We start from the raw sequence: 13,969 nt of genomic DNA, 5'->3' as shown, positions 1-13,969 counted from the left end.
TATCCTTTTACATTATATGTAAAACTCTTTTTACATTACATGTAAAACTCTTGTGCAGAAAACAGAGGCACCGAAGTAACTAATGCTCTTGTATTTGTATATATCATACTGTACGTATCTACATATATAGATATTGCCTATCTAATATAAGTATCAAAACAATTTTGCCAAATCAACTTCTAGACCTCGTCACATCAGATACCAACTTCATGTAACTAGGAATATCACATAAAGGTATTCCAAAAATACACTAATACATTTGAGGTGTTTTTGTTTCCTACACAAGGTGGGCATAAGTAATGTTTGAAGTCATTGAAATCAGAATAACTATTTTCCATATTCATTGTAAAAGGAATTTTGCACCTAATGAGGTTTTACTATGGTTTATTGTGTTGTGTTATGTTTCTAGCTACATTGTTCATACTTCCAGAAACAACTGTCTAACATTGTTACTCTTTTTTAAACAGATTTCCTCCATTTTTTGATGACAACCCATTTGGAATATATCAGAAGATTCTAGCTGGTAAAATAGATTTTCCCAGGCACCTGGATTTATATGTAAAGTAAGTGAGCTTAAAAATGATTTCATTTTATTTATTTTCTATTTCAGCATTATTTTTAAAATGGGAGTAGGCAGCATTTTGCAGGGTGCATATAACCACCAATCCTCTCCCCAGTAAGATTACATTGCTAAATTTAGCACTCAATCTTGAAACATGAAATATTTTTAATTAAAAAAAAATCAATAATAGCTGAGTTTCCAGTTAGATCCTATTTCAACTTTCCCAAAACCTGACAATCATGGCCCCAGCTCTTCAGGTGATACCACCTGATCATTATCACATGTCATATAATTCAATGCATAAGGAAAAAATCCTGTTTCACCTGTGAGGGTTTTTTAAACTGCTCATATTTTAAAGTATCAGGTTAAATACAAATCAATGTATTGAAAATCGCATTATTTCAGTTTTTTATTAATTCACCAATTTTGTCCTGCAATGTATTACATTATTAATTCATTGCAGACAGCCTACACATTGTGGACTGCACAAACATTAAAGTTTCTATCACAACAAAATTCCAAGCCAGATGCTTTACACCAAATGGGAAAGAGAAACTCAACATCATTGGTCCTTCCCCTTCAGCTAACTCAGCTAGATCCTTCCCCTTCAGCTAACCTTTCCGGCTTGGCAGCTCAGCGTGGCGAGGAGGGGGGATAGTTCTGTATGAGTGGCAGGTGTATGCATGTGTGCTTGCACAGCTCCATTTGCACAAGCGCAAGCACCCACTGCTCATGAGGCCTGTCCATGGCCCAGGAGTTAGGAACCCCTGATTTTCCTTAAATATTTTCTTAAATATATTTGCATGCATCAAATATCCCTCCCTTCACAATTATTCACCTTATGCAGTGCACAAATTTGCTGTTTCCAGAAACAACCAGAAAGGGAAATGTATTTATTTTATATATTCATTTATTAAATTTGTACGCCACCCATACAAGTGACTATGGGTAGCTAGATTAATTCACCCATAGTAATATTAATTCATTATTAATTATCTTTTATGTACTTTAGTGTTATTACAACACTTGTAAAAAAGCATAAATTACAGATGGCATAGTGTGAGCAAAGTTTCTTACCAGCATAAATATAAATATGTATGTATTACCATGCTAATCAAAGCAACAAGTGCAGAGAAGATGACCTTGTTTGATTATTTATTTATTTAGATTCTTTATATGTTTGCCCATCATAAACAAGTAACCATTGTTGGTTATTAACCAGTACAAAACATATTATAAAAGCAACAAAAATGAACCTAATAAAATGATAAAGTCACTACACTACACTACAAAAACATGTCAAATAATTCAAGCATTAAAACACATGTTTCAGTCTTCACTAATACCTTGGCCCAAAGATCTGAGGGGAAAGCCAAGTCATCATGGACTTATAGAAGGACAATAGGACTGAACTTGCATTCCAAGTGTTCCATGATAAATATCTATTTGCATCACCACCAGTTCTGGCAGAAATGTTTTATGTGTACCGATGAAGAAAGGCCTCAAAGCATGTACCCCAAGTTTTGGGGAGGATTTTAGTAATCCTAAGACTTGAAAAAAATGCTTTGAATCAGCCTTCTAAATGATTTATAAAAGCCCACTACATAAGGCTCTGTAGAGGTGAGTATACATCTTTCCTGTTCTAAATGAAACAAGGAACCCTGGATAAATTAGGATATTTTTTAATCATATGTTCCCTTTAATGAAAAGTTTCAATTACATTTTCAAGACACCAGAGTAGTCATCCTGTTTTTGTACTAGTTTTGGGATAGGCAAAACAAATTAGTTGGCCTCTCTCATCAAATTTGTGCTAAACATACAACAGCTCTTTTGACAAGAAGCAATGGATGGAAACTAACCAAAGAGAGAAGCAACCTAGAACTAAGGAGAAATTTTCTGACAGTTAGAACAATTAATCAGTGGAATAACCTGCCTCCAGAAGCTATGACTGCTCCAACCCTGTAAGTTTTTAAGAAGAGACTGGACAGCCATTTGTCTGAAATAGTATAGGCTTTCCTGCCTGAGCAGTGGGTTGGACTAGATGACCTCCAAGGTCCCTTCCAACATTATTATTATTATGGATCATTGCACAATCAGCCAGATTTCAGACTGGATTTGGCATTTTGTCTACCTATCGAGTCCTTACCCAGGACCTGGGATAGGCAGATGTGGATGTTTGATGGTATTACAGATATTGTCGCAGGATGGAAGCAGTTCCTAGTAAGGCCGCCTTTTGCAATTGACTAATAGCGAATTTGTCAATGCCAATGGTGTTCAAGTGGTGCTCCAGTTGTTTTGGGATTGCACCCAAGGAGCCTATTACTATTGGTACTATTATTATTATTATTATTATTATTATTATTATTATTTGTCAACACTGCTAACATCGGATGTTCTTGCTTTGACAACAGATGGAAATGTAGCCATCTTTTCTCTTTTGCTTTTAGAAATGGTTGATGCTGGGAGGGGGGATGTGAATGAGAGTCCAGTTAGTCATAACAATATAACTCAACTGTGGGAATCAAGGTTATTGCGCCCAGAGTTGATAAAGATTTGGTGGGCTGGGGAGAAAGCCCGCACTTCAAGCTAATTGGGGAATGTGATTTATGACAATTGGAGGAGGGAATTGTGCTTTGCTACTTGGTGCCCAGGGGAGGGGAATTCAGTTTTTGGCTTTAACTTTGTAGTGCTGATATTTTGTTTCTCGAATAAAAGATTGTTTAAGGTAAACAATGCCTCGAAGTTATTTTGAAGAGTTTCATCTGTCGGAACCATGATATTAAGCCAATAACTTCAATTTTTACCTAACTATCTTGGGGTCCCAAGCCCCAGTCGCTGTCCCTAGAATTGAGCGATAGACCGACAAAATTCGGGGAAGATCTCAGCATGGAGAAGGAAGGAATGCCTGAAACCAGCATCCTGGCAGCGACTGCTACCCCGGAGGTCGTACAGCAATTGGGGATGCCACAGCCGCTGGTAATGCAACAACAACTGTGAGGGTGGCAACAGCCCCTGCCCATGCAGCAACCACTGGGAGGCTTGCAGCAACTGGGGATGTGGCAGCCACCATGGGGGGGCCAGCAACAGTTGGGGAAGCAACATCCTCAGTGGGGAGGCCAGCAACCACTGATGGTGCCACCTCTTAGAGTCACCTTTGATGGGGACCCAGAGAAACTGATCTTTTTCCTCAACCAGGTCTGCTCTCACTTGAACCGCTGTGTGACATGGTTCCGAAAGAAAGCAGATTTCAAAGAATTTTGAGGCTTTTTCCTCTAAAAGAATCTTTTATTATTCTGCATAGCTTCGGCACTAACAAAGTTAAGCCAGAAACTGAATCCTCCCTCCCCCAAGCATCTGTAACAAAGCATAACTCACTCCTTCATTTTACAGTCATCAATCACATTCTCCAATTAATGTGAAGCGTGAGGTGCCCTTCCCGTTGCAGCTGAGCTGACGTTCGCCACACTGTGCCCAGACATTGTTATGGTTAACTTGCATACTTTCCCACCCCTTAAACTACTGCTATCTGCCTTAACTCTAGAAATGCTATACGGCTAAATAAAACAGGTGTGCTTCTTCATATATGGCAAGCAAGAACATCCGATGTTAGCAGTCTTGACATCCGGCCCTCCTTACAAAAAGAACAAACCCTGGAATATAAACATAAGTATAGGTTAAGGGTTATTTTTCGGTTTGTTGGGGTGTTTAACATGAAACTTTTTGACTAATCTGTCAGCTTTCACTTCACTGGACGTCACCCAGGTGGCTTCAGACAATGGGTATCCCTTCCATTGTACTAAGTACTGTAATTTCCCTCTAAAGATTCTGGAATCGAGAATACGTTTCACCTCATAGTGGGTCTGCCCTACCACTACGAGGGGTCCAGGTGCCTTCTTTGGAGGAGGTCTTAAAGTAGAGCCCCGATAAGGCTTCAACAAACTACAATAGAAAACTGGGTGAATTTTCCCTAACAGTTTAGGGAGTTTTAGTTGTACTGTGACTGGGTTGATGACCTTTACTATGGGGAAAGGCCCCAAGAATTTTGGTCCCAATTTCTTGCTGGGCAATTTGAGGCGTAGATATTTAGTTGACAGATAGACCTTTTCCCCAACTTGGAATGTTCTTTGGGGAGCCCTCTTTTGATCAGCCTGCTTTTTATAGGTTTCAAAAGTCTTTTTTAAAGCCGTTTTTGTGTTTTTCCAAACTCCTTCCCACCCTCTCACCCATTGATCAAGTGTCTGTGAGGCGGAGGGCAACTGAGAATATTCAGGTATTGGGTTAAACTCTTTCCCTGTGGCTACTTTGAAAGGCGTGTAGCTGGTGCTGCTGTGCACGGAATTATTGTACGCCACCTCCGCAAAAGGGAGGAGATCAGTCCAGTTCGTCTGTTGGTAGGAAACGTAGCACCTAAGATATTGCTCCACCATTTTGTTAGCGGCTTCAGCGGCCCCATTGGTGGCTGGATGAAAAGCAGATGATAACCCTTGAGATGATCCAATCAAGGTAAGGAAATTTCTCCAAAACTTTGCTGTGAATTGCACCCCCCTGTCTGAGATTATTCGCTTAGGGGCACCATGCAGCCGGTAGATATGTTTCAGGAACAATTTGGCCAGGCGTTGGGCAGATGGGAGTCCTTTGCAAGCGATGAAATGAGCCTGTTTTGAGAACAGGTCTATCACAGTCCAGATGACAGTATTTCCACTACTTTCAGGTAGGTCCACTATAAAGTCCATAGCTATTTCTTCCCAGGGTTGAGAAGGGTCTGCCACAGGTTGCAGTAACCCAGGAGTTTTCCCCGGGATTCTTTTCATTGTGGCACATACAGTACAACTTTTTACATAGTTTTCAACATCCTTTTTCAGCCCCGACCACCAAAATTGCTGGCGGGTGAGGTGTAGGGTTTTCAAATATCCAAAGTGTCCAGCCTGCTTTACATCGTGGCTGTGGTTGAGAGCATTAAGACGGAGCGCTTCTGGCAAATATAACTTCCCCCCTTTGTAAGACAAGCCATCTCTGCATGTTAGGGACGCTTGATTATCTTTGAACCAGTGGTCAGTGAGGAGCTCTCGTTTTATTTTCTTCACTCCAGGGTCATCAGGATTGGGGACCCTGCGAGGTGTAAGTTGAGTGACAGTTTGTGGATTGGGAATAATTGCCTCGTTAACCTGCTCTCGTTCACTTTTGTACTGGGGTAACCGGGATAGCGCATCAGCTAGAAAGTTCTTTCCTCCTGGTATGTACTTTAGAATGAAGTTGAAGCGGTTAAAGTACTGTGCCCACCGTACTTGCTTTGGTGACAATTTGCGAGTAGTTTTCAGTGCCTCTAGGTTCTTGTGATCCGTCCATACCTCAAATGGCACCTTGCTCCCTTCTAGATAGTGTCGCCAGTTCAATAGCGCCCACCTAATTGCGAAGGCCTCTTTCTCCCAGATTGCCCATCTTTGCTCGCTCTCAGTGAATTTCTTAGAGGTGTAGGCACAGGGTTGCAGGATCCCATTTTTGTTCGTTTGAAGTAACATTGCTCCAACCGCCACATCGCTGGCATCGGCTTGAATCACAAAGGGTTCCCCTGGGCAGGGGTGCTTTAGAACCGGTTCAGCGGCAAATAGTCTCTTTAAATTCTCAAAAGCTGTTTGACAGCTCATTGTCCATGCTAGTGGTTGGCCCAGTCGTGGCTTCCCTCCTCCTTTACCTGTTTTGAGTAGTTCTGTAAGAGGAAGGGCAATCTCGGCAAAAGAAGGGATGAATTGACGATAAAAGTTGGCAAAACCCAGAAAGCTTTGGAGCTGTTTGCGAGTCCTTGGGGGTTGCCATTCGATTATAGTTTTTACCTTGGCTGGATCCATTTCAATACCCTCATTGGAAATTCGGTAGCCAAGATAGTCTAATTGGGTTTGGTGAAATTCACATTTTGACAATTTGACATAAAGCTTGGCATTCAATAGTTTCTTTAACACTTCTCTCACTAGCTTTATGTGATCAGTCATATTTGTGCTGTATATCAGGATATCATCAAGATACACCAAAACCCCTTTGTACAAGTGATCATGTAGAACCTCATTGATCAACTGCATAAATACAGCTGGGGCCCCCTGTAGTCCAAATGGCATGACTTTGAACTGATAGCTCCCCATAGGACAGTTGAAGGCAGTTTTCCACTCGTCTCCCTCTTTTATTCTCACCCGGTAGTATGCTTCTCTTAGGTCTAACTTAGTGAAGACACTCCCTTTAGCCATATGGGTCAATAAATCCTTTAGGAGGGGGAGGGGGTATTTATTTTCCACACTTACAGCATTGAGTCCCTTGTCTACGCAGAGACGAAGAGACCCATCTTTTTCTCTTTGAACAACACAGGGGCTCCCACGGAAGATTTGGCCCGTTCAATAAACCCCCTTGCTAGGTTCTTGTTCACATATCGCTGCATCTCCTCCATTTCGAGGGGGGACATAGCATACATCCTCGGACGTGGGAGTTTGGCTCCGGGCACCAGTTCGATGGAGCAGTCATTGGGTCTGTGAGGGGGTAGGGCATCACATTCTTTTTCACTGAACACCTCCGCCAGGTCCAAGTATTCTTTGGGGATGACTGGTTCACCTGGAGTCAGTGAGGCGGCCATGTGCGCTCGCTCATTGGGTGGCCTAAGATGCCCAATAATATCTGTTGAATCAATGGGGGGATCAGGCCCTATAGGTAGTCTCATAGTTCTCACTCCTTTCTCCTACCAGATAAACGGCTTCCATTTGTCTAACCAGGCTAGTCCTAGGATCACCGCCTCAGTCATTTTTGGAGCCACCAGGAAGCGAATAAACTCCCAGTGTGCACCTATCTCTAGGCGTAAGGGTTCAGTTACTTGTGTGATGAGAATTCCTCCCATGAGGGAGCCATCAGCCTGTTCAAACCTCATGGGTTTGGAGAGTGATTTTGCTCGTATGCCCAATTTCATAGCAAAGAGTAAGCTAATAATACATCGGGTGCATCCAGAGTCTATTAGCACACTTAAGTTTATTTGCACCCCTGATTTAGGGATTATAAGTTTGGCAGCTAGGGTAAAAGACGGGATTTCGCGACTCACCATTGGGTCGTTTTTCCCTTCGTCATCGCTGTCAAGAGGCGGTAGAGCAGGGACAGATCCAGCCTTGGCTCCGGTGTCCTGCCGCGCAGGGGATGCGACTTGGGCAGCCAGTTCTTGGTTGATCCAATTGGATTTCCCTCTGGGTGGTTGCTGATCAGGTTTCTTTTTTGCTGCGGGTCTCGGTCTGCTCTGCTGTTGAGGGTAGGCGACTGGGCAATTTGCTGCTCGATGTCCCTGTTGTCCGCATCGGAAGCATGCAAGCGGTGGCCCCACAGGTGGTCTGGGTCTTTCGGTAGGCATAGTTGTTGGGGGTTTCCAGGGGGTTGGTTGTCGTCTGGATCGTTCTGGTATTGGTTCAACTCCAGGAGAGGGAGGCTTCTTATAACGAGAGAGCTTAACGTCCAGCTTCACGGCCGTCTGGTACCACTCCTGCAGTCGATCAGGTACTTCTCGATAGATGCAAGCCTGAGAGAGGTGATCATCTAATCCCTCGATGAAGTAATGGATGAGGGACTGCTCAGGCCACCCCTCTATTCGACCTGCCATCTTGCGGAACTCTCACACGTACTCCAGGGCAGGCCTCCCTGCTTGTTTTATTTTGTGAATTTGTCCTGCTGCTTTGAGGCCGATGGATGGGTCTTCAAATCGCTCTCTCAGTCCTAAGAGAAAGAGATGGGGATCTTCCAATTCGGGGGCTTGCTCGCTATATAGATTGTTCAGCCATTCAGATGCTTCTCCCTCCAGGTTGGCCGCAATGACGTCAACCATGGCCCCTGGTTCCGGATAGAGATAGGCCCAGCGATTTAAATGAGAACGCACTTGGTTGAGGAAAAAAATCAGCTTCTCTGGGTCCCCATCGAACGTTGCTTTGAAAGGTGGTGCGAATGCAGGCTGCTGCGGACCCCACCCGGGTTGCTCTTGGCCCCATCCGGCCTGTCGATCTCATTGCTGCTGGGCTCTCTGCTGTTGACGTGGTGCCCCCAGTTGCTGTAGGCCCCATCCGGCCTGTCGACCCCGTTGCTGCGGGGCTCTCTGCTGCTGGGCAGCGGGGGCTGGTGGTGCCCCCAGTTGCTGTTGGCCCCATTGCTACGGGGCTCTCTGCTGTTGAGGTGGTGCCCCCAGTTGCAGTTGGCCCCATCCGGCCTGTCGACCCCGTTGCTGCGGGGCTCTCTGCTGCTGGGCAGCGGGGGCTGGTGGTGCCCCCAGTTGCTGTTGGCCCCATTGCTACGGGGCTCTCTACTGTTGACGTGGTGCCCCCAGTTGCAGTTGGCCCCATCCAGCCTGCTGATCCAACGGCTGCGGGGCTCTCAGTAGTCGGCATGGCGCCCCCTGCTGCAGTTGGTTCCACCCTGACTGCTGATCCAATAGTTGCTGGGCCCTCTGCTGCTGGGCAGTGGGGGCTGGGGGTGTCCCCTGCTGCTGCAGGCCTCCCAATGGTGGTTGTGTAAGCGGGGGTAGTAGTAGCCCTCCTTGCTGTTGGGCTGCAGGGGGTGGTGACGCCCTCTGCTGCTGTAGGCCCCTCAATGGCTGCTGGACATGTTGGGCCTCCCTCGTCTGCAAGCTCACTGGCTGTAGCTCCCCTGGCTTTGGCACTAGCCCGAGCTGTTGCAAGGCCTCTATTATTTGGTGTAGGCTTGGAAACGGCTGATCACTTATCTGTGGAATTTGCTCAATTTCACCTTGCAGCAGGGGCCCCAGGCTGGAATCTCCTCTCTGTGTGGGGCTAGAGGCTTTGGCAGGGGTCCCCAGGGGTTGAAAAGCCAATTGATCTGCAAGGAAGAGGCTGGGGGCCTCTCTCAATGGGAGTTGCTCTTCGCTCTGCACTTCTAATTCTTCAAATCTTTCTGCTAGGTATTCTAATGACCCACTGCAAGCTGCAGGTGGGTATTTCCACTCACCCGAGTCTTCAGCGATAGATGGCCGGGCAGCTCTCCATTGTTGGGAGGAATGTGATATGTAAATATCCCTTCGCCGTGACTCACGCTCATCTGCTGGCAAGGCTGTGTGGAAACTTCCAGAGCCTTTGCTTGGCTTGTCCCAGTCTGACGACCAAATCAGCTCTCCTGATAGTTTTGGCCTTGCTCCCAGCTGTGGAGTTTGCCAGAGTTTCTTCTCCACTGTCTGGGTAGCTGGCCCTTCCCTTCCTGGAGAAGCTGCTGCTGCTGTTCCTCCTGGAGAAGCTGCGGCTGGGGGGGTGCCGGCCTCAGGCACTTTTTTCTCTTCCATGGCGAGATCTTCCCCAAATCTTTGTCAGCTATCCCCGTTAGCTTAGGGATAGTGACTGGGGTAAGGGACCCCTAAATGAATTTAAAAGTTTGTGGTTTCTGGCTTGATGACATGGTTCCGAAAGAAAGCAGATTTCAAAGAATTTTGAGGCTTTTTCCTCTAAAAGAATCTTTTATTATTCTGCATAGCTTCGGCACTAACAAAGTTAAGCCAGAAACTGAATCCTCCCTTCCCCAAGCATCTGTAACAAAGCATAACTCACTCCTTCATTTTACAGTCATCAATCACATTCTCCAATTAATGTGAAGCGTGAGGTGCCCCTCCTGTTGCAGCTGAGCTGACCTTGGCCACACTGTGCCCAGACATTGTTATGGTTAACTTGCATACTTTCCCACCCCTTAAACTATTGCTATCTGCCTTAACTCTAGAAATGCTATACGGCTAAATAAAACAGGTGTGCTTCTTCATATATGGCAAGCAAGAACATCCGATGTTAGCAGTCTTGACACTGTGCCTATTTCTGTCTGAACCTAGCTGCTATAGTCGACATGATTGCATCCAGCTTGGAAGGGGAAGCATCTGAGTGGCTAAACAATTTATATAACGAGCAAGCACCCGAGTTGGAAGACCCCCATCTTTTCCTCCTAGGATTGAGAGAAAGGTTCGAGGACTCCTCCATTGCCCTCAAAGCGGAGGAACAAGTCCACAAAATAAAACAAGCCAGCAGGCCTGCACTGAAATATGTACAAGAGTTTTGCAAGATAGCTGGCTGAATAGAGAGGTGGCCTGAGCAATCCCTAGTACATCACTTTAAGGAGGGACTAGACGACCACCTCTCCCAGGCCTGTATCTATCAAGCAGTCCCTGATCAGCTGCAAGAATGGTATCAGGCAGCAGTAAGATTAGATGTTCAGCTCACTCGTTATAAGAAGCCACCCCCACAAGAAGCCGAGTTGAGGCCAAATCAGCCCAAACAAAAGCCTCCAACCGATGCGGCTACTGAAAATCCCAGGCCACCTGCTGGCCCACCAATCAAGTATTTCAGATGTGGACAGCAGGGGCATCGGGCAGCAAGTTGCCCAGTCCCTTACCCTCAGTTATTTTTTTAAATGCACTGGCCATGTAGTGATTTGTCTTCCCATGCCTCTATTCTGTTCTTTGTTGTTGTTGTTATTGTTGTTGTTGTTGTTGTTATTATTATTATTATTATTATTATTATTATTATTTCTAACAATGATTTTCTTTGGCTTTTAGCCAGACAGTTGTATCTGAATATTAATATCCAGAATTTTTAGTTTCAGGGCTTTGGGGCTTGTTGATTGAATTTAGAAAAATCTATGCCCAACATATGTAGAAAGCAGCAAATTAAGGAAGTATATCTGGGATAATTTAAAGTTTCGTGGAAAACATAGGTTGAAGCTGATCATCTAAAGCAGGCATGCATCCGTAGGCTGGACGCATCATACTGAAACCACGCCCACCCCATTGCCGGCAATGGGGAAAAGGTCGCGATACGTCGCACAATGTCACATGACGTTGCGAGTTTGACATGCCTGATCTAAAGCATGGGAGGGCTACTATGGTCCCTTTATGATCACTTGATTTCAACTCCTAGAATTGCTGAGCCATCCATGCTGGCTCAGAAATTCTGGGAGTTGAAGTCCACAGGTTGTAAAAGGGCCATAGTTACCACCCCTGATCTAAAGACTGAAAGCTTCTGTATAATCCCCGTTGTTCCCAAATGGAGCTTTACCTGGTATTATGCCATGGCTGTTTAAAAGAAGGTGATTTGCTGCTAGTGATGTCTCACAATGAGAATCAGTGCAGGCAATTTGTTTATGCAGTATTCCCATAGCTTAAGAAGACAGAACTCTTGGAATAATTCTTCCAACAGGGATCCTTTATTAAGAGAAAATGGTTGCAGGCGTTCTAGACAGGACTTGGGGTTCAAGCTCTCCCATTCGAGGTTTTAAGGGGTTCCCCAGTAGTCCCACCCAATCACCCCCCTCTTCCAGTGACAGTTTCAGGCATCACAATCCCACCCCTTTTTTCCTTTCTTCCGTCTGGATGGAGACTTCAGATAAACTACATGAAAGGTAAATAGCCTCCTTTGTTATGATAAGGCCTTTTGGTGCTAACCACATTCAAACCCTTTGAAGTTGTACCAAAGGAAGTGAGGGCCATAAAGCCCCTTTGTTCACCCCCCTCTCTTTCTTTATGGCAGAATCCAGAGAGGGCAGAAATGGGGTTTTCTATAATTGATAACTGGAGATGAAGTATAATTGGATTCTGACACATTGCATTCAGATACAAAGTAACTGTAAATAATATGAAAAACTAACAGTGTATATATTTCAGGCATTGGTTAATATTCAGAGGACTAAGAGTGATCATTTGTAAATGTTCCATTTTAATTTAAGAATCAGATTTTCATTAGGCCTTATTTTCATATTAAAATTTACATGCTTAAGGAGGAGTGGTTTTACATAACAACTAAAGAATTGCAAAAAGGGGGGGTCTGATCATATCATCCAAGTTCTGGGGTAATTGTAGCTGAACTTTATTAAACAGGAATACATTTTTATTTTAAGACTTTTCGGTACAGTTTGTTCAAGGTACAAATTTAAAAGGCATGGAATTTCAAAACTTATTTTTACCAATTGTGGGAAAATTTCTCACTAGGAATAAAATTCTTAGGCAGAATTATTTGTACTGTTTCCAGAGGCTTCTAGATGAACAACTTTGCATACATAAAAAGGGCATAAATGTTGCCTTACTGAAGGACCCCTACCAAAGTGCAAATTCATTCAGTTAAGAAGCTTTCTTAAGATTATACTTGTTTTCCTAAATTGTGAAAGACATGGTAAGCAACTAGCTTAATTGCTTAAGAACTATGCAGTTGTTTAAACTTTGGGGACGTTTGTGCAGTTCTAGTTAATATCCAGAACTTGGAAGAAAAGTTCCTGAAAATTTGAAGATAGAATTGACATAATCTGATTTTAAAAAAAATCCTGGAAGCAAAACCAAACTTTTTTACTTTTTTGCTTAACTTTATAATCATTTAAAAGTACATTAGCAAAGATTTAATAAAATGAAAATCTGTCTAGAAAAAAGATTATATATTAACACGTCTACAGATATGTGTCTATGAGTTTTAAAGGTCCATTTAATCAGACCTTATAGCTTATAAGACATATTATTCTTCACACATAGTTTAAGTTTCTACCAGAAGTAGATGGATTTATTTCCTCCTACCTTCTTAGAGTTATTACTGGTCAGCTCAGTACTGGAAATATTCTAAGATGTAATTCCTTCAGTGAAAAGGTAACCATACAAACTTGTATATTTTTTTTAAAAAAAATCATCTTTCCTTGTTTGTCCAGGGATCTTATTAAAAAGCTTCTTGTGGTTGACAGAACAAGACGACTAGGAAACATGAAGGTATGCTTCCACTACCTCAGTTCATTAAGAAAACATTTCTATACTCAAGAACAAATTTCAAATTAAGAAGACACAGTGTGGGAGGAAGATCGTGTTTTCATTATAGAAAAACTACAAGACTCTGAACCAGTGAATTACTGTTTTGTATTTGACAATCATCTAACTATGTGATGTTTTCACTTAAATATAAAATTGAAATAAGTTTTCAAATTTTCGTGGGACAGAGGCATGTAGCAACCTTGGAATTTCTAGTCAGTTTTTTCTCCTTTCTTTTCTTCAAGTAACTTTTTTAATGTATACTACATAGGCAATCAGAAGAACTACATTTTAATATTAATACTATGGATTTTAGCCATGTAATCCCTTTGCCTTAAGCCTTGATTCTTATATTTAGATATAATCAATACGGATAAAACATGACACAAAATAACTGCAAGCTTAATTGACATACTTGTCATGCTCCATTACAGTATAGTAACTTTGTGTCATTACTGAGCACGGAAGCTTGCAAATCTCCTTTGTATAAGCAATACAAAAATCACATTAGCTCATTATTTGTTATCTAAAGAGATTAGATAGCATGTAAATCTGTAAATCCTAAGGACAGACTTTTGTCCCACTATATTTTTTTTATCCAGTACATTTGGTTCTGGACCCAAGAAAAATTC

General features: G+C 43.2%; 1 protein-coding gene across 2 annotated transcripts in view; it reads left to right on the top strand.

Annotated features, from left to right (window-relative positions):
* Positions 1–13,969, top strand: part of PRKX (protein kinase X-linked) — a 151,802-nt gene that overhangs the window by 129,753 nt on the left and 8,080 nt on the right. For both annotated transcript variants that reach the window (XM_039325156.1, XM_039325155.1), the window contains exons 5-6: positions 468–563; positions 13,244–13,301. In XM_039325156.1, the coding sequence (XP_039181090.1) occupies positions 468–563; positions 13,244–13,301 (154 nt within the window). The remainder of the gene's footprint in view (positions 1–467; positions 564–13,243; positions 13,302–13,969) is intronic.

Source organism: Crotalus tigris, unplaced genomic scaffold (genome assembly GCF_016545835.1).
Source record: "Crotalus tigris isolate CLP2741 ecotype Arizona unplaced genomic scaffold, ASM1654583v1 scf7180000024317.942107, whole genome shotgun sequence".
In the NCBI taxonomy this organism is placed as follows: Eukaryota; Metazoa; Chordata; class Lepidosauria; order Squamata; family Viperidae; genus Crotalus; species Crotalus tigris.
This window is presented reverse-complemented; position numbering and strand designations above follow the sequence as displayed.